Raw genomic sequence first — 20,510 nt, 5'->3', positions numbered from 1 at the left:
CTAGTCAGGAAGCAATTGTTATCCTTTACAGTCCCAAGACAGGGTGAAATTTACCGCCTTAAGCGCAAGAGAGCTACATTTAAAGTGACAGAACATAGAAAGGAAGAGGACAAAAAGTGAATTCATTTGAGGGAAGCTGCCACCTCTTATAATCCAAGAAAATGCTTGACTCTAATCACACAATATTGTTATTCTAGAGTTTCCGCTCAAGCGATTCCGATATCGGATGACGATTGGACCCACTATATTTCAGAGTTATATGTATGTAATTCATGCGGTAGTGAATGATTGTCCTAAGAGCTGATGAAGATTCTATAGCTTTATATTGCCCACCTCTGGTAAGGAGATTGTGGGATTTATTAAATGTGCAAGAACTTCGGGTGCCATGGGCTCTGATTAAATCCTGATAGCAATCATCAAGCAGGAGTCTTTTAATGGGCTACCTTTTAATGTCTTTTATTTCATCACTGCTAACTTTTAGGCGATATTATTATTGTTCACGGTTTCAAAAAGGACAGATACATTATTTGCCAAAAGCATTCTACTTCATCTCCAAGAGTGGGTATTTGGAAATAACATCATTAATGCAGAACAGTCTGTTTTTTTAAAGAACTGTGGTACTCTTGATAACATCACGACTTTACCTACAGTCATAGAAATGTTTCCTCAGTTGAGGGGCGTGCCTGTCTATGCTGAATTTATTGATTTCTCCAAAGCATTCGATAGGGTAGTCCAATGGATGCTGTGGGGAAAATTGTTTTTGCTAGGAATCCACGCTCATCTACAGAGGCTAATAACAGCTCTCCATTCTTCCATGTGGACTCAAATCATGACCATATAAACCATTGTAAAAGTAAGGCACTGTTCAAAGCTTCTGCCATTAACAGATTGTGTAAGAGCTGCGGGAAAAAGCACTTTGCTCATGTCCTGTCGCTATACAAGGCTAAAATTCCGACTACAGTGAGTTATGCCTGCAAAGTGATGGCTAGGCAGCACTGGACCTTTCTCGACACAATGGAGGGGCGCATTTGGGTTCAAATCTGTAATTAGATTTCTTTGGTTTCCCCATTTGTTCTTCGACTCGAGTTTGGGTTACCCTCCACTGTTGTGCTTGTTATGGCAGCAGTTTTGAGGTGGGGTAACTGCCTGCTTGGAAGTGAAACTAGGTCAATTGGAGAGACACTAAAGCATGAAATTTACCACACTATGAGGGAGAAAAGTGTATTTAATCCTCCTTTATAAAAGCAATGGAAATGTTTGAGATCTTTGTATGAAGTATGCATGAAAAGGGATATTTTGCTTTGTACACGGCAGGGGCGGAATATGGTTGTAACAGAAAGTAGTATATATTAAAATTCTCAACCCTACCTTATGTGTACTCTTGACATGGTGTTCATAGATTTATCTTGCTCTTAAGGTTAAACTTGCTCCACCTGCGGGAGATCACAAGAATTTCGGATTGCATAACAAAGGAAGAGGGACTAGGTAAACTCTGTCTTTAACATGTTCAAAATGAAGACAATCGGGTCTTTGTGTGCCCAATTTGCATTTTGCACCTAGTCCCTTCTTGAGACTGATCTTTTTAAAATATAATCTAGGCTCGTCTATTTGTCCATCCAACTGAAATGGTTTGTGCAAAAAGCTTCAACTTTTAAAAATGCTTTTAAATGTGTTTTAATCCTGTATGCATTAGCACTGTTTGCACTCTACTTTTGAGTTGTAAATGTTATTTTTTAGGTTTTTTTTAACGTGGTCAAGCACAAAAAGGAGATCTCATTTTACAGTTATGCATATGATCATTTACATTACATGTCCGGGTAATCTCTGTGTCATATCATTATACAGTACTCTACAATATCCAATATTTTACAGACTCACTTTATACACAGAGAAAGAGGGTCAACGTAGGAGAACAGGTACCAAGTATGCAAAAAAATCGTCCACATGTCTTGTTCAGTACAGCGTCTACCTTCCCCTCCCTGTTTCAATAGCTTGCATGGGTAAAAAAAAAAAGGATCCCGTATGTTGCAATTACACACCCTTTTCCAGTCCATAATCAATCATCATCAGTGTGCGTGGATTCTCAAAATTGTACTAGTGGTTCCCAGAAATTTCTTGGACAAGAAACCTCTCGTAGCTCCTCTGCATATGTTTCCTGCTGTGTTTTACAGTATACTATATCTACAATCCAATGTTTGCATTTCGGTGCAGCCTTGCTACCCCATTTCATTGCTGTACGTCTCTTTGCTTGCAAAAGTGCCATTGCTAGGAACTTACGTCTTCGAGCTAACTTTATCCAGTGTACATGCCGAGCAGACACGTCTGGGGCGTATTAGGTATCAGTTCTGCCAATATGGTAGTAAGTGTATTGGTGACCTCTGCTCAGTAGGAATGGAGTTGCGGGCACGACCAGGCCACATGCAAGAAATCCGCTGCGGGAGCTCTGCATCTGCAGCATTTGTCATCTACTCTCAGACCATATTTATGGAGTTGTGCAGGTGTGTAATACACTTGATGGAGAAACTTAAAGTGTATTATTTTCGAATTGCAATTGGAAGTCAGTATTTGCAGTTGCATGCAGCTGTAGTCCTATTGCTCTACGGTGATACTTACACCTAATATGTCTTCCCATCTTATTTTGGGTCTATCCTGAGCATAGAATTGTTCCCGTTGGGCTGTATTATATAGTTTCGTAATGAGGCCCTTCTGCGTCGGAGACACCAGCAACGTCAGCAGCGCATTATGTGTAGCGGTTCATCTGGAAATGCAGGATATAAAGCTTTAAGTGCTGCGTTCAGTCAATTGTATGCAAAGATTTTCAGTGGAGTATGATGTGTGCAGAGTGACATCATTTTGTGATATAAATGTCCCATGTGGGAAAACATCCCCCATTTTACAAAATCCCATCTCGTTTAGTAATTGTAGCATTTTGGTTTCTTGCGTCACTGTGAGTTGTGAATGGTGAGTCAACGGGAGCACTGGCGCATACGAAGGGAGTTTGTGCGCTCGTTTTGCTAATGTGTGCCATGCTTTAGAAGTGCAATTCACCGGATAGATACCTGCAAACGGAGTAGTTCGCTGTGGTGATGAGATAAGTGCAATGAGTGGAGTGAGAAGCATGTTTTCATGGTCCGCCGCTATATGTGGTACATGTCCATGTCGGTGAGCATATTGTGCCTGTGCGCAGTAATAGTAGAGTTGAAGGTCTGGGGCTCCAAAACCTCCTTGCGTGTATGGTTTAGTAAGTTCCTTCCAGCCCACTTGTGCGTGCTTTCCCACCCATGTCAGTATAAGTAAGGCTGTGCAAAGTCTGGCAAAGAGCACCTGCGGAATCCATAAAGGTATATTCATAAATAAAGAAAAAAACCTTGGTAGCACCACAATTTTTTGTACGACTATTCTATCGGCGAGTGATAGTGGGAGGTGGATCCATCTGTTAACCTGTTCTTCCAGTTTAGTTATCGCTTTCCCATAATTCTCTCTCAGAACCAAGTCTGGATCTCGGTGTATTCAGACCCCTAAGTATTTAACTTGCTGAAGCGTTTCGCATCTCAAATGCTGTCCTTTCTATAATGATTAAATGCACACCACCTCTTAATTTTTTACAGTAAATTACCCGACTGGCTTAAATCTTTTAATCCTACCGATGGGAGGAAATATTCAAGTAACTTAATGACTCTTGATACATCCAAGGTATGTCTTTACTTGCATAGACTTACCTTTCACTTAATGAATCGTCAAAATATAAATTTATGTTTTTACCAGGAAGGATTTTCCTCCTGCTCTAACCTTGCACTAATGGGAGTGTTTAAATTATTATTATCACTCCATAGGCTACCACCACCAGAATAATAAGGACTTCCACCTCATTGAGACGCCCTTCATACTCGCAGATATTCTTGAAAATCTGCACTAGGGTAAGCTTCACTACCACCAAGGGAATAGTCATTTACTGTTTGATTCCATAACACACACCTTACTTAGCTTTCTATTCAAACCCGTAGGCTGTATACCCATCCCCACTGTCCTGAAGAAGACCCGCGTGACGCTTATTAGATTTTGCGCAGCACACGGGGTCGAAACGTCGACGCATCCCGTATGTCTACACAACGCTTCTGATCACAGCTTAATTTATAAAGGATCACAAAGTATATGTGAAAAATCATAAGGACTAAACAGAAATTGTACCCTTCCCTATTGATTACACATTCATCTTTGTCGTATATGTAGTGTACTGTCTATATTACTTATCACCACATGTCACTTTTTCACCACAAGTCACTCATATTCCGCTTTCTCATTTGAATTTATGTATCACAAGAGCCTAGAATATCTGTTATTCCTTTAAATTACCAATGGAAATCTCTTATTGGTGTGTGTTATCTTTTTCTTGCTCATTGATATGTGTTACATGTAATTTATATGTGTTGTGAACACTCTAAAGAAATTGAGAATTCCCGACAGAACCATTCTTTTTACATATTACGTATACCCAGGTTCTGAGGGACACCGGGTCACCCCATTATTTTTTCTGAAAACGTTATGGGTATATGCATGAGTGCAGTCGTCCAAGCATTTATATCCACTGTGGCTAACCAAAAGTCAATTCGCGACCAGGTGTTATGTGTGGTGGATATGCAACTACCCTCTCTACGAGAAGGGTGGCGCATCCTCCATATATCTAACATAGTGTCGTCGGCCATACCTTCCTTGAGCTTGAGGACCTTGGTGGATTGTTTGCCATATCGATCATTACAAGTGGACCTGTCCATAGCGGGGTCAATGCATGTATTAAAATATCCACCCCATAATATCGCAGAGGGTGGGAATGTGTGTAATTTGGCCCATATGTAAGTGAAAAAAGAAGGGTCATCTACATTTGGTCCTTATACATTAACTATAGTCATAACAGTTGCTCCAAAATTACCTTGCACATTAACATATCTCCCCTGATCATCCTGTATTGATTGGAGCAGAGTAAAGGGAACATTTTTCTCAATGAGTAACAAGACTCCTCTAGCATAGGTGGAGTAGGATGATGCAAACCTGTATGTGGCCCATCTAGCCCCCACTCTGCAAACCGCTGCACTAGTAAGATGTGTCTCTCGCAGACAGGCAATACCCACTTTGTGAAGGTCTAAATAGGCAAAGACCATTCGTGTTTTCTGTGGATTGTGTAGACCTCTAGCATTCCACGTCATAAATGTGAGCTTCCTCGTGGTTGACAGCCTGCTATTCATTTCTGACTATGGTAATTATATGAACAGGATATCTACGTCTAGGTCTGTATATCTTAAGAACAGTTTTCTCTGTGCTGACCAGTTTTTTAGTTTTTCCACACTTCCCTCCCCTCTCCCACTTCGCCATCCCAATTATGGCAAACACAAGCCCCCTAACCTGATGAGCATACCCTTTCCCCCTAAACATTACTTATGAAACAAAAAATACAAGGTTGTGGTGTACACACCGGTGGCGGGAGTAGTCAGCCTTAATCCCCCATGAACAAGTCATACGGGGGGTTATGTTACCACTCGTTAAGTGTTATATTGAACAGAACTCAATGTCAGCGACTAGAAAATCAACCTAATGTGATCCACAGGAGGCAATGACATATATAGTCCAGGTAGTTTCATTATTAGGCAGAATCAGCGTTATACATTACTTTGAGTCGGATAGCGCACCGCCAATCAAATACAACTACTACTTATCTGAGTCCACAGTATATCGGTACAGGAGGCCGTCTGTAGATTCCACTTTAGAAAAGTCCAAGGTGATCTTAGTGTAGGCAACATTATTCAACATCTAATGTAGTCCCCAGTTCATCGTGCGCGCCTCTAGGGGACCTCCGGCTTGGCTGCTGTGATGATTTTATTTTCAAGTATTTAAGTACTTCTGTAGGTGTGTTGTAGACTCTGCTTTTACCATCATCTGTGATTCGCAGACGCCGGGTAGATCATTGCGTAAGAAATGTTAATTTCTTGCCGTTTCTTTTTTACGTCCATGAATTTTGTTTTGGCTTCCTGGACCTGTGCAGTGAAATCCGGATAGGTAGAGATAGTCATACCGTCATGAGTCAGAGTGCCCAGGTAACGAGCCTTACGAAGTCCCGCATCGCGATCTCTGTAGTTGAGTATTTTGGCTATGATGGGGCGCGGTCTTGCCCCGATGGCGGAGGCGGTGCCAATGATCTGTGTGCCCTCTCCACAATATAGACTTCCGAGAAGGTTTCTCTGCCCATTAGTGTGGTTAGGAGAGATTCAATATATCGTTCCATGTTACCTGTGTTGGTCGTCTCCGCAATACCCATGATGCGCAGGTTATTGCGCAATCTGTTGTTGCTTGTTTCGTTTCCAGTTGGTGTTGAGCATCCCACGTTTCCGAGATGCGGCGCTCTGCCATATCAATTCTTTCTGAATGTCTATTTAACCGCGCCAACATGCGATCAACACAGTATGTTAAGGAGTCTATTTTCCCATCAATGTTTGTCAGTGTTCATTGGATCGTCGTGAACATAGCTTGAAAATCCACCGCTGTGTCCGTGGTTCCTGTTAGCACAAAAAGGAGATCTCATGTTACAGTTATGCATATGATCATTTACATTACATGTCCGGGTAATCACTGTGTCATATCATTATACAGTACTCTACAATATCCAATATTTTACAGACTCACTTTATAAACAGAGAAAGAGGGTCAACGTAGGAGAGCGGGTACCAAGTATGCAAAAAAATCGTCCTCATGTCTTGTTCAGTACAGCGTCTACCTTCCCCTCCCTGTTTCAATAGCTTGCTCGGGTAAAAAAAAAAAAGGATCCCGTATGTTGCAATTACACACCCTTTTCCAGTCCATCATCAATCATCAGTGTGCGTGGATTCTCAAAATTGTACTAGTGGTTCCCAGAAATTTTTTGGACAAGAAGCCTGTCGTAGCTCCTCTGCATATGTTTCCTGCTGTTTTTTACAGTATACCATATCTACAATCCAATGTTTGCATTTCGGTGCAGCCTTGCTACCCCATTTAATTGCTGTACGTCTCTTTGCTAGCAAAAGTGCCATTGCTAGGAACTTACGTCTACGAGCTAACTTTATCCCCTGTACATGCCTAGCAGACATGTCTGGGGCGTATTAGGTATCAGTTCTGCCAATATGGTAGTAAGTGTATTGGTTACCTCTGCCCAGTAGCAATGGAGTTGCGGGCACCACCAGGCCACATGCAAGAAATCTGCTGCGGGAGCTCCGCATCTGCAGCATTTGTCATCTACTCTCAGACCATATTTATGGAGTTGTGCAGGTGTGTAATACACTTGATGGAGAAACTTAAAGTGTATTATTTTCAAATTGCAATTGGAAGTCAGTATTTGCAGTTGCATGCAGCTGTAGTCCCATTGCTCTGCGGTGATACTTACACCTAATGTGTCTTCCCATCCTATTTTGGGTCTATCCTGAGCATAGAATTGTTCCCGTTGGGCTGTATTATATAGTTTCGTAACAAGGCCCTTCTGCGTCGGAGACACCAGCAACGTCTGCAGCGCATTATGTGTCAGCGGTTCATCTGGAAATGCAGGATATAAAGCTTTAAGTGCTGCGTTCAGTCTCATGTATGCAAAGATTTTCAGTGGAGTATGATGTGTGCAGAGTGACATCATTTAGGGATATAAATGTCCCATGTGGAAAAACATCCCCCATTTTACAAAATCCTATCTCGTTTAGTAATTGTAGCATTTTGGTTTCTTGCGTCACTGTGAGTTGTGAATGGTGAGTCAACGGGAGCGCTGGCGCATACGTAGGGAGTTTATGCGCTCGTTTTGCTAATGTGTGCCATGCTTTAGAAGTGCAATTCACCGGATAGATACCTGCGAGCGGATTAGTTCTCTGTGGTGATGAGATAAGTGTAATGAGTGGAGTGAGAAGCATGTTTTCATGTTCCACCGCTATATGTGGTACATGTCCATGTCGGTGTAGCCATTAGTGAGCATATTGTGCCTGTGCGCAGTAATAGTAGAGTTGAAGGTCTGGGGCCCCAAAACCTCCTTGCGTGTATGGTTTAGTAAGTTCCTTCCAGCCCACTTGTGCGTGCTTTCCCACCCATGTCAGTCTAAGTAAGGCTGTGCAAAGTCTGGCAAAGAGCACCTGCGGAATCCACATAGGTATATTCATAAATAAAGAAAAAACCTTGGTAGCACCACAATTTTTTGTACGGCTATTCTATCGGCGAGTGATAGTGGGAGGTGGATCCATCTGTTAACCTGTTCTTCCAGTTTAGTTATCGCTTTCCCATAATTCTCTCTCAGAACCAAGTCTGGATCTCGGTGTATCCAGACCCCTAAGTATTTAACTTGCAGAAGCGTTTCGCATCTCAAGTGCTGTCCTTTCTATAATGATTAAATGCACACCACCTCTTAATTTTTTACAGTAAATTACCCGACTGGCTTAAATCTTTTAATCCTACCGATGGGAGGAAATATTCAAGTAACTGAATGACTCTTGATACATCTAAGGTATGTCTTTACTTGCATAGACTTACCTTTCACTTAATGAATCGTCAAAATATAAATTGATGTTTTTACCAGGAAGGATTTTTCTCCTGCTCTAACCTTGCACTAATGGGAGTGTTTAAATTAATATTATCACTCCATAGGCTACCACCACCAGAATAATAAGGACTTCCACCTCATTGAGACGCCCTTCATACTCGCAGATATTCTTGAAAAACTGCACTTGGGTAAGCTTCACTACCACCAAGGGAATAGTCATTTACTGTTTGATTCCATAACACACACCTTACTTAGCTTTCCATTCAAACCCGTAGGCTGTATACCCATCCCCACTGTCCTGAAGAAGACCCGCGTGATGCTTATTAGATTTTGCGCAGCACACGGGGTCGAAACGTCGACGCATTCTATATGCCTACACAGCGCTTCTGATCACAGCTTCATTTATAAAGGATCACGAAGTGTGTGTGAAAAATCATAAGGACTAAACAAAAATTGTACCCTTCCCTATTGATTACGCATTCATCTTTGTCGTAAATGTAGTGTACTATCTATATTACTTATCACCACATGTCACTTTTTCACCACAAGTCACTCATATTCCGATTTCTCATTTAAATTTATGTATCACAACAGCCTAGAATATCTGTTATTCCTTTAAATTGCCAATTGAAATCTCTTATTGGTGTGTGTTATCTTTTTCTTGCTCATTGATATGTGTTACATGTAATTTATATGTGTTGTGAACATTCTAAAGAAATTGAGAATTCCCGACAGAACCATTCTTTTTACATAATACGTATACCCAGGTTCTGAGGGACACCGGGTCACCCCATTATTTTTTCTGAAAGAGTTATGGGTATATGCATGAGTGCAGTCGTCCAAGCATTTATATCCACTGTGGCATACCAAAAGTCAATTTGCGACCAGGTGTTATGTGTGGTGGATATGCAACTACCCTCTACGAGAAGGGTGGCGCATCCTCTATATATCTAACATAGCGTCGTCAGCCATACCTTCCTTGAAGACCTTGGTGGATTGTTTGCCATATCGATCATTATAAGTGGACCTGTCCATAGCGGGGTCAATGCATGTATTAAAATATCCACCCCATAATATCGCAGAGGGTGGGAACGTGTGTAATTTGGCCCATATGTAAGTGAAACAAGAAGGGTCATCTACATTTGGTCCTTATACATTGACTATAGTCATAACAGTTCCTCCAAAAATACCTTGCACAATAACATATCTCCCCTGATCATCCTGTATTGATTGGAGCAGAGTAAAGGGAACATTTTTCTCAATGAGTAACAAGACTCCTCTAGCATAGGTGGAGTAGGATGATGCAAACCTGTATGTGGCCCATCTAGCCCCCACTCTGCAAACCGCTGCACTAGTAAGATGTGTCTCTTGCAGACAGGCAATATCCACTTTGTGAAGTTCTAAATAGGCAAAGACCTTTCGTGTTTTCTGTGGATTGTGTAGAACTCTAGCATTCCACGTCATAAATGTGAGCTTCCTCGTGGTTGACAGCCTGCTATTAATTTCTGACTATGGTAATTATATGAACAGGATATCTACGTCTAGGTCTGTATATCTTAAGAACATTTTTCTCTGTGCTGACCAGTTTTTTAGTTTTTCCACCCTTCCCTCCCCCCTCCCACTTCGCCATCCCAATTATGGGAAAGACAAGCTCCCTAAACTGATGAGTATACCCTTTCCCCCTAAACATTACTTATAAAAGAAAAAATACAAGGTTGTGGTGTACACAACGGTGGCGGGAGTAGTCAGCCTTAATCCCCCATGAACAAGTCATACGGGGGGTTATGTAACCACCAGCCGTGGCCCGTGGAGGGAGTTCCGTGGGGCGGAAAGGCAGGGCAGGGGAGGGGCAGGGTGGGGGGTACTAAACACCGGAATATGGATAATTGCAGATAAGTAAACAATTAAATAAATAAAACGAATTTCGTAGCGCACGCTGCATCGCATTTTGCAATGCAGGGCGCGCAACGAAATTCGTTTTATTTTGTTTTCAAGTATTTAAGTACTTCTGTAGGTGTGTTGTATACTCTACTTTTACCATCATCTGTGATTCGCAGACATGCCGGGAAGAGCATTGCATAAGAAATGTTAATTTCTCGCAGTTTCTTTTTTACGCCCATGAATTTTGTTTCAGGCTTCCTGGACCTGTGCAGTGAAATCCGGATAGATAGAGATAGTCATACCGTCATGAGTCCTAGAGTGCCCAGTTCATGAGCCTTACGAAGTGCCGCATCGCGATCTCTGTAGTTGAGGATTTTGGCTATGATGGGGCGCGGTCTTGCCCAGACGGCGGAGGCGGTGCCAATGATGTGTGAGCCCTCTCCACAATATAGACTTCCGAGAAGGTTTCTCTGCCCATTAGTGTGGTTAGGAGAGATTCAATATATCGTTCCATGTTACCTGTGTTGGTCGTCTCCGCAATACCCATGATGCGCAGGTTATTGCGCAATCTGTTGTTGTTTGTTTCGTTTCCAGTTGGTGTTGAGCATCCCCCGTTTCCGAGATGCGGCACTCTGCCATATCAATTCTTTCTGAATGTCTATTTAACCGCTCCAACATGCGATCAGCACTGTATGTTAAGGAGTCTATTTTCCCATCAATGTTTGTCAGTGTTCATTGGATCGTCGTGAACATAGCTTGAAAATCCACCGCTGTGTTCGTGGTTCCTGTTAGTGTAGGTGTCTGGCCCCCAGATTCTTCATCTGCTGAACTCTCAGTTGTTTTTTTGGACTGTTCAAAGTGCAATTTGGGTTGGTTTTTGTCTGGTTTACCCGTGTTCAATGCTCGCCTTATAACTCCCAGTGAACAAGGAAGCAAGTGGTTGGCTGTGTCTTCCCAGTACGCAGCACTACAGTTCAGTTGTGCGACTCAGCTACATTTAGGGCATCTCACCAATCGACTCTAGGATATCAAAACACCAGGTCTCAGCACCCCCGAAGTAGCCCGGGCCAGGAGGCTAGTGCATACAATTTAGGCTTCAAGATTGTGAAGCTGAAATTCTGCGCATCTCTGGGTTTCGCCGCCGCACACTCGTTTCATATGGCCCATGTGCCATCCACGCCTTGGCCCCGGCCGGCTAATATAGCAGTTCACTCACCGTGCTTTATGGCAATCAACGGTTTGTCTAGCACATTCCACAGATATCTGCCTCAGTTGTTTAAACTCTATCAGCCATTTCTCAGGGGTGGTAGCAGTATCTGTAGGCAGGCCAATGTGTGAAAGCCTACACGCACCAGCAGCACACTCTGTTGTATGGGTTGGGCGGTGGGGGGTGAGATTGAACTTGCTCTTGGCAGATAGACGTCCAGTTGGAATGCCCTCAGAGCCTGGCAGGCGATAATAATGGGCGCCGGTATGGCGTTATTCATATGGCCTGAATTGCGTCATACAGTCTCTCTGACTTCTTGCACCATGAGGAGCGGCGTTGCATGCAGTGCGGGAGTTATCTAGTCGTCCCAACCTCGAGGCCACATACGGGCGTATTTTATTTTGGTACTCACTACTCGTGTGGCGTTGGGCTGGTGCGTATCCTTTTTCACTGCCCTTTGTCTCCACAATGTCTCAGCCGCCTCTCCGCCTTCTGCGGCGTCTGTGCGGGCACCAGAAGAGCAAGGGGCATACCAGGAAAGCAGTCCGCCCGGTCCCGTCGACTCAGCTCGCCAGTACAGGATACGGCCCACCTCGCGGTAGCCGCACGTCACCGCCACCGGGGCTCACGTAATCAGCACGCCGTGCGCGCACGTTCACTCAGCATAGGCCTCGCCCCCGCTCAGACTTCTCGGCAGTTTGGCGGGTCTTCAGTACCATCTGCAGTGGCGATTTCAGGCATAGATGTTCCTACCGCTTTCCGGAGGCTGGATCCGGTATTTCTGTGGCGATTTTTGCAGTGTGTTTCAAGGATACATGCATGATAGGAACATGACGGGAGGAGCTCGCTCACATTGTGGCCATTTCTAGGCGTGGTTAGCTCCGCCCCCCGAGTTGTAAATGTTATCATGCAGCTCCACGTTCCATTTGCACTTTACATGCTGTGACTTTTTTAGATTGTCTTTCGTGTATTTGTACTTTCGGACTTGATTAATGAGTTTTAGTCTACCCTAATAGCCTGCCGTAGCGGGCTATACCAGCCATTTAAGGCTAGCTCCAGCTTAGGCTAGGGCCTTTAACAAGGAAGCAGGACTTTAATGGCCGGTATAGCCCAGGAACGGAGGGCTTTAAGGCTATTAGAACATTCCACTACTAGAGGGAAGAATGTTCTAACAAATAAAACAAAGGCTGCACGGAGCCCGAAGGGATTTAAATCCCCTTGGGCTCCAAGAGGCCTTTGTTCACAGCAGCAGCTGTGAATAAAAAAAAAACATTTGAATGTTGACCTACAGGCTTTTACCGGCCCGTAGAAGCCCAGAGCACTCCATTGTCTGCAATTGAGTGCTCAACATTCTGATGTTCTAATGAATTATATATACTAATTTTGCAGTTATATGTTCTATTCACACTTAATATGTTGTGATTTTTTTAGACTGTCCTTTGTACGTATTAGTATTTTTGCACTTTAAGACTGAGTTCTAATGAATAGTAAATTCCAATCTTGCAGTTGTTCATTCCATTTGCAGTTTATATGGTGTGACCTTCTTAGACTGTTTTTTTATTACTGTAGCAATAATGACTATGCAATGTTTATAATGGACGTATTTTTGTATTTCTTATATGGATCTCAGTTTAGTTCCAAAACATAAATAAATAATTGAATTGATTGACATGAGCAAACAATTGATCCGCACATCTACTAAGAGGATGGGTCCCTCGGCTTAAACTGCCGACTTTGTGTAGGAAACCAAGGTTCGAGCCTCGAGGTCGCATCCACATCCTGTGATTCTGGGCAAATCTCCCCGTGCCTGAATATGTAATGTAAATACGGTGCTCATGTACAGCGCTCCAATACCTTCGGGTCGAGTTCGCGCTATATAAAAGATGCGAAAAGAGAAATAATGTACTCTTCCTTGCATTACCTTTAGCTTTACATTGTAAAGAGCTTCCATGAAGATAGCATTAATAACTGAATGGTAATTAAAAATAATTCTCATTTGTTTCAGGTGTGGGCATCACCATGGTGATAATTTCAACCACAGTATCCATCTACTACAATGTCATTGTTGCCTATAGTCTCTATTATTTATTTGCCTCTTTCCAAAGGATATTGCCTTGGTCTGACTGCTCCAACTGGGCTAATGAAACGTGCAGCAATCTTTTGAGAGGTATGTTTTATATTGTTTAACGATATATTTTCATATAGAATATTTTGTGTATTTTTTCCTAGTGCATTTTTCAACTATGGGAGAGTTTTCAGAGCCTAACAGTCTGTCGTATTTCAATGAATGGAAAAATCGATTAGATAAAGGTGGTTTTATTCAAAGATGGAGTGATGGTGGTGGATGATTGCTTTGATTAATAATGCAAAACGGTACACTGGACAGCAGCTAAAATGCTCTATTAACACTGGCTCATACCTTGAACTATGCATCATAAGAAGGTCGATATTATTGATTGCTTATTTCTTATCTATTAAGATTTGATACCTTTTAGTTAATAAATAGCAAGTCAACTGTCTGCTTTTTTATCTCCAAGTTTAGCAGATTGGCTTTGGGCCTGATTTAAAGTCTTGGCGGATGGGTACTCCATCACAGCATATCATATATTGCAAGTGGTATAGGATATGATACACTTGTAATAAGACAGATGACATATCCAGTTTGTGAATAAGTAACCAGTCCCTCATATTCTAAATGAGGCCTTTTGTTCTTTAGCTGTACTGATAATATCCAAAGAGCTAGATGCTGAGACGATGATACAAATTTGCAATTTACATAAATATGGATGCTAAAAAGAATATATTTTTATCACCCATATGTGTAGGGCAAGAAGTGTTATATTGAGATAATATGTGTCTCTGAATGCTAATCCGCATTGTGGAAATGGCGAAATGCCTCTTGGTTCAGTTCAATGGAGTTTTATTGCATCCATGTCTGCCAGAAGTCTGAACTGAAGTTATGAATGGGTACTTTCTGCAGCAATGTCTTCACACACAAAAACATCCGAATGATGTACAATTAGTAATGTTGTTAGAAGAGAATAAAAGAAAGACGAAAAAGAAAGCATGGGTTTATTTAGGACTTCCTTGTACTTTGTTTTCTTGTAGCGTTTGCTGCTGCAGATTGAGCTTCAAGTTCTCAGGCTTATTCTCTTATGTGATGGGAGAGGTGTGGCGCATTGACCAGAACAGCAGATTCTGGAGTACGGGGCTCATGGTTTGATCTTTCATGCCGGCGGCAGCTCAGCTCAGCACCTTGTGACTCTAGACAATAGCTCACTTGATCTCACCGACGGCCCCCAGTGCCTTGAAACCCTTAAGGAGGTGATATGTTAGCGCTTTACAAATATGCATTACATTATGTGCCTTGTGTCTTTTCTCATTTGCTCCAGCTTTTGGTCAGGTATAAACCCATAAGTCTCCTAGTGGTCTGAGAGATTCACTATCCAAAAAGAATATGAACTCAGTCTTCGACTTTTGTGCTTGTTCGTATTTCTGCTCAATGGTTCATAGTGTGGAAAACTCTGCAAGAAGTGTTCTTGCTGACCACAGGTTCTGTCCGCTGAGTATGCTAGTTTTTATTTCTTGAGTAGTGTCCTCAGCAGAAGGGCTTCACTTCTCACCAGAGCGAACAATTTCCTCTCACTTGGGTTTGTCAGGGTTGTCAGACAGAGTTGTGCAGGCTGAATTACACCAAAAATACCGGATTGACTGGCTGGATGGAATGTCTCCAGTGCTCTCTATTTAGATCAGTGGCGGCTGGTGACATTTGAAAGTGGAGCGGTGTAAAATAATAGTTGTACTGTACAGTGGCGAGGTTTGAAGATGATATTTTCTTTTATATTAGAGACAGAGTTGCAAGTTGGCCAGTGGTTTACTGGAGTGGCCAGTGTGTTTACCACAGTGCCAGTAAGGACAATAGGAAAATAGAAAATAGGAAAAAGGAAATGTAAGGTAAAATAAACTTTCTTAAATCAGATTTGACTATTAATAAATTATTATTAATGAAAACAGAGATAGAATTGCGATTTAAAAAAATCCATGGTACCTCATTCAAAACTCTGTTGAAGTACCATCTTTTGTTACTTCCAGGACCTTGAGAGAGGTGGAAACCTTAAGGAGACCGGGAAATGTTTAGCAACTTTCGCATCTGAGACTCAGCTACTGTTATTTTCTTACACACAATTCATGCATCATATTTGGGCCATGTCTCACTGTGTGATGTCTTTTCATAGATCGCTGCCGCAGGGGTTGGCTGATCACGTCTGATTAGTGGCATTTCAGCAAGAGTGAATTACAGAGTCTGACCAAGCATATAATGCGGCGAGTCATGGGTTAAATTTCCTTCCACTCTATGAGTCTGCTAAGAATTTAAATAACTGACTAGAGGGTCAACCTTTCTACAATGAAAACGTCAATCACTTTTGCACTGTCACTGAGGGTTTAGAAAACGTGTCAACAAGCAAACAAAAAGTACTTGCTGTATCTGAAGAAAGAACTGTAAAATAACATAACATCTGGGTTTCAGAGTGCTGTGGCAGGCTCATTATGGCTGATTTTGGTGATCAGTCCTCGCAAATCTTCACTGTCAAACAGGAGTTTTCAAATAAAAGCAATAAATGACAGATTACTGGTCCTGGCCCTAATGCGCGAAACATTTTACATTTGGAAAGTCAGGACTAGTCGTGCACAAAGCGCTCTGTGATTCGCTGTGTGCATTTATCAGGAGGTTGGGAGTTGCAGGGGAAAGGACCCTTCCAAGGAGCCTTGCCATCCGGACAGTCATGGCTCGCAATACTCGTGGGGGGGGGGGAGTTGTGGGGTGCAGGGGGTTGTGGGGGGGTCGGGCAGGGGTGGGGGGGTTAAAAAGAAAACTTACCTCCCGTCTACGCCGTCTCTGCTCCTGGGCCGGGGTCCCGCTTTCTAAACAGGAACAGGCATGCTGCAGCTCCCTCCCCTCTTGTAAGCCAATCACAACGCTGCAATGGCAGCGTAGTGATTGCCGCGGAGTCCCAGACGGCGCCCAGCCAGGCACCAGTAGGGACGCCATTTTCTCTATGTAGGCTGCATGCAGCCTACATAGAGAAAATGGCCAGTGCGCATGACTGCTTTGGTCGGCCCCAGGGCCGGCGAAGCAGTCACGGCACTCAGAGTGGTGCAAGCCACTCCTCCGAGACCCGCCCGCCCCCAACCAGGCATATGCTCCTGCCCACCCTCAACCAGACGTACTCCTGCCGTCTGCTTTCTCGCAGCGCAGGAAGCAGAAAATAAAATGGTATTTTTAAATACCATTTTATTTTCTGCTTCTCGCACTGCGAGAAAGCAGTGGGGCGGCGCTCCAACGCCCTAATGGAGCGGCAGCCACTGATTTCGATACCTGTTTAAACTTTATAAATATTTTGGAACTGTTGTTTTTTTAAAAAACTTCTTTTTGTTGATGACCACTCTACACTTCACAATCATATTACAAACATAGGCATCAAGGACGATATCTACACCGGTACATTCGATCACAAACCATATCTCACACATGTTCATTAGGTAATAACCTGCCTGACCAACTTCACCCATGTTGCCCCAAGTTCACAGTCCCCCCTGTAACCATTCCACTTTCCCCATATCTGCAATCACTTTTTGGGACACCCTCTAGACTTGTGTATTGTTCATTCCGTCAGCATGCACCAGTCTCACGCTACAACTGTCAGTGTCTCCTGAGCTCCCCACATTCTGGCAATGTTCCGCTTGGCGATTATTGTTCCATTGCCACCCATATTTTCCCTTTGTTATGTTAAGTCAGTAGGCCCCCATATATTCAACGGGCACAATTTAATATAAGGTTGACTCCTGTCACTTCTCCCATACACTTTGTCAGCTCAGATTAATATTTCTGGATGTGTACACATTCCCAGACAATATGGGCAAAGGTTCTCTCCTGTCCACACCGCCTCGCGCACCCTGAGTCAGTCCTGTAGCCCATCCTCACTAACGCTGGGTCAGTGAGATAAGTTCTATGGAGTATTTTTAGTTGTACCAGTCTCAATCTCACGGAGATAGCAATCTCCCTGGAGGAGGCTAAGGCCTCCATCAATTCCTCGTCCTTCATCTCCTCTACATCGTGTTCCCATCGGTTGCGGAGCTGGAGGAGGGGGTCGGACATATTGTTGATTAGTTTCCTATATGTCAGTGAGATGGACTTTCCCGGCATGTACTCCTCCAGGACTCTGTCCTCAAATTGAAAGGATTCTGGAAGTGACTCCCCTTTGGTAATCACCGCTTGTAATGCAAGTTTTATCTGTAGGTATCTGAAGTGCTCTGCACCTGCCTTGTTTTATTCAGTCTGTAGCTGTGTGAAGGAAATTACGTCGCCCTCCCTCCACTGATCACCGACTTTGCAGATACCAATCACATCCCACCGGTCGAAGCCCTTAGTTTTCCTTAAGTTGCCCAGCATCTCTGTGTCCCATAGTGGGGTGGCCTGTGTGACTCTTCCCTCCCAACCCAAGCTCTTGGAGGCTGTGCGCCATGTTTGGACAGCGTGTGCAGTAGGGCCTGTCAGTTTCAGTTTGGTTGGTCTGGAGTAGAGCACTCTTGCAAAATCCCCTCTGCCGGGAGCAGCCATCTGTCCATTTGGTATCTTGGGTCCCCTTGGGGCCAATGTAGTCATTTGTTAATGGAAGCTAGCTGTGAGGCCCAATAATATCTTCTGATATCCGGAAGACCTATTCCCCCCTCATACCAACCCCTTGTAAGCCTTCCCACAAAATGTCTCTTTTGAAACTGTTGTTTTGATGATTCTTTTGGGTAAAAAACTCAGACTTGGGTTGGCAGCAGTGTGGGCTAAGCCAAGACTTGAGCTTCTTTCTCCAAGGCCAGAGCATAGCTATGTTTGATGTGCAGGGAGGAGCGTTCCTTCCATGCTGTGTCAGGTTTTTCCTGACTGACTTAATCCTTCTCATCCCATACTTTATTTTTTAATTGAAAAGCAGACATCTGTTTAGGATGGAGTTGTACCAATAAGGAAGGAAGAAGGCACTCCCTAAAGTACTTTGAGGTCCTAGAGGAGGGAGTAAAGAACAAATAAATAAAAGTGTAAACCTCTATACTGACCTATTTAATTTTTCAAACGACCAAACAAGGTTCTAACTTGCCAAGACCTTCGGCATGTCATGCATTTACATAGTATTTTATTTATTTATTTATTTTGCACATTTATAGAGCGCTCTGATACCCGGAGGTGTCCTGGCGCTAGAAAGATAGACTGGTATGTTGAAGCGTGCTTACTGAGTGAAGAGCCATGTTTTTAGACCTCTTCTAAAGGCCATCAGATTCTGGATTTGTCTGAGCGCAAGTGGAAGTTTATTCCAGGCCTCCGCGGCCCCGAGAGAAAAACTCCTGCCTCCCCAGCGAGCTCTTTTAATTCTGGGGACCGTGACCAAAGCCAGTTGTCCTGACCTCAGAGTTCTTGCTGGTTTATGCCAACAGAAAAGAGATTTCAAGTGTCTGGGTCCCGAATCGTGGAGGGCCTTAAAGACCATGCAAACTGCCTTGAAAATGATTCTTTTACGGACCGGCAGCCAATGAGGCTTGACCAGCTCCTGAGATACCGAGGCAAATTTGGGTGTGTCAGTGATTAGGCGAGCAGCTGCATTTTGCAGAAGCTGAAGTTTACTTAATATGCTCTGCTGGGCGTTTAACATCAGGCTGTTACAGTAGTCTAGGCGTGATAGCACTAGACCCGTAACTATTGTTTTCCTGTGTTTCTTCTCAAGATAGGGTAATATTTTCCTGATGGTTTTGAGTATGAAATGGAGGGAGGAGGAAAGAGTGCTCACCTGGGCTTTAAAGGTCAGGGAGGTGTCCACCAGAATACCGAGATTTTTCACTTTGTCCACCGGATCTGGGAGAGGTCCCATTTCGTCTGGCCACCATCTCGGGGACCAAAAGTTGTCTCTGTCACCAAAGAGCAGAACCTCTGTTTTTGAGGAGTTCAGCTTAAGGCAGCTCTGTGCCATCCAGCGGCCAACTTCAAGCATACAGTTTCTGAATCTATCGGCGGTGTTTTCTGTGTTACCGGGAAGGAGGGACACCACAATCTGTGTGTCGTCGGCGTAAGCCGTGAGTTGAAAGCCGAAGGATCGAATCACCGGGGCAAGGGTGGACACATATACATTAAAAAGGGTTGGGCTTAGCGAAGACCCCTGGGGAACTCCGCAAGGAAGCACAAAGGAGTGAGATTCGTGGCTGCCCAGCGCCACTGTCTGGGATCTGTCAGACAGGAAGGCTTGTAAGATTTTTAAAGCCTTTCCCTGAATTCCACAGGCCCTCAACCGGTCCACCAGTAGCTTATGGTGGACCGTGTCGAAGGCCGCAGAAAGGTCCAATAGGATCAGAGCTGCTCTGCCCCCTGTATCCATCACCTGCCTAATGTCTTCCATGGATTTGATCAGGGCGGATTCCGTGCTGTGCCCCTCTCGAAAGCCGTGTTGGGAGGAATCCAGTACATCCGCAGATTTTAGGAAGGCGCTAAGTTGTGCGTTCAAGTAACCTTCTATTATTTTGGCCGGGAGGGGGAGTCTGGCAATCGGGCGATAATTGTTCATCTCCGTGATGTCAAGATTGGGTTTTTTGAGCAGGGGTAAGATGGAGGCTTGCTTCCAGCTAGAGGGATATTCCCCTTTCTCCAACATCTGATTGAAGAGGGGAGTAAGACCCCTGGCAATTGCATCTGGTGCAAGTTTAGTTATTGTTGTGGGGCAGGGGTCATGAGGGGAGCCTGATTTAATTTTTAGTAGGCGACTTCTCACTTCTTTTTCCGTGATGGGCGGGAAGTATAGAAGCGTGAGTTCTGGTCTGGCGGGAACGGAGCCTCCCTCGGGGAAGAAGTCATCA

At 43.7% G+C, this 20,510-nt stretch overlaps 1 protein-coding gene across 1 annotated transcript in view; it reads left to right on the top strand.

The window, feature by feature from the left end:
* The window catches only part of LOC146829238 (sodium- and chloride-dependent neutral and basic amino acid transporter B(0+)-like), a 1,256,359-nt gene that overhangs the window by 102,019 nt on the left and 1,133,830 nt on the right, over nt 1-20,510 (top strand). Inside the window, exon 4 of the mRNA XM_085606669.1 lies at nt 13,627-13,788. Coding sequence (XP_085462795.1) covers nt 13,627-13,788 — 162 coding nt within the window. The remainder of the gene's footprint in view (nt 1-13,626; nt 13,789-20,510) is intronic.

The sequence above is a fragment of the Triturus cristatus genome, chromosome 5_2 (genome assembly GCF_964204655.1).
Source record: "Triturus cristatus chromosome 5_2, aTriCri1.1, whole genome shotgun sequence".
Classification (NCBI taxonomy): Eukaryota; Metazoa; Chordata; class Amphibia; order Caudata; family Salamandridae; genus Triturus; species Triturus cristatus.
The sequence above is the reverse complement of the archived record's forward strand: the minus strand, read 5'-3'. Positions and strand labels throughout refer to the sequence as shown.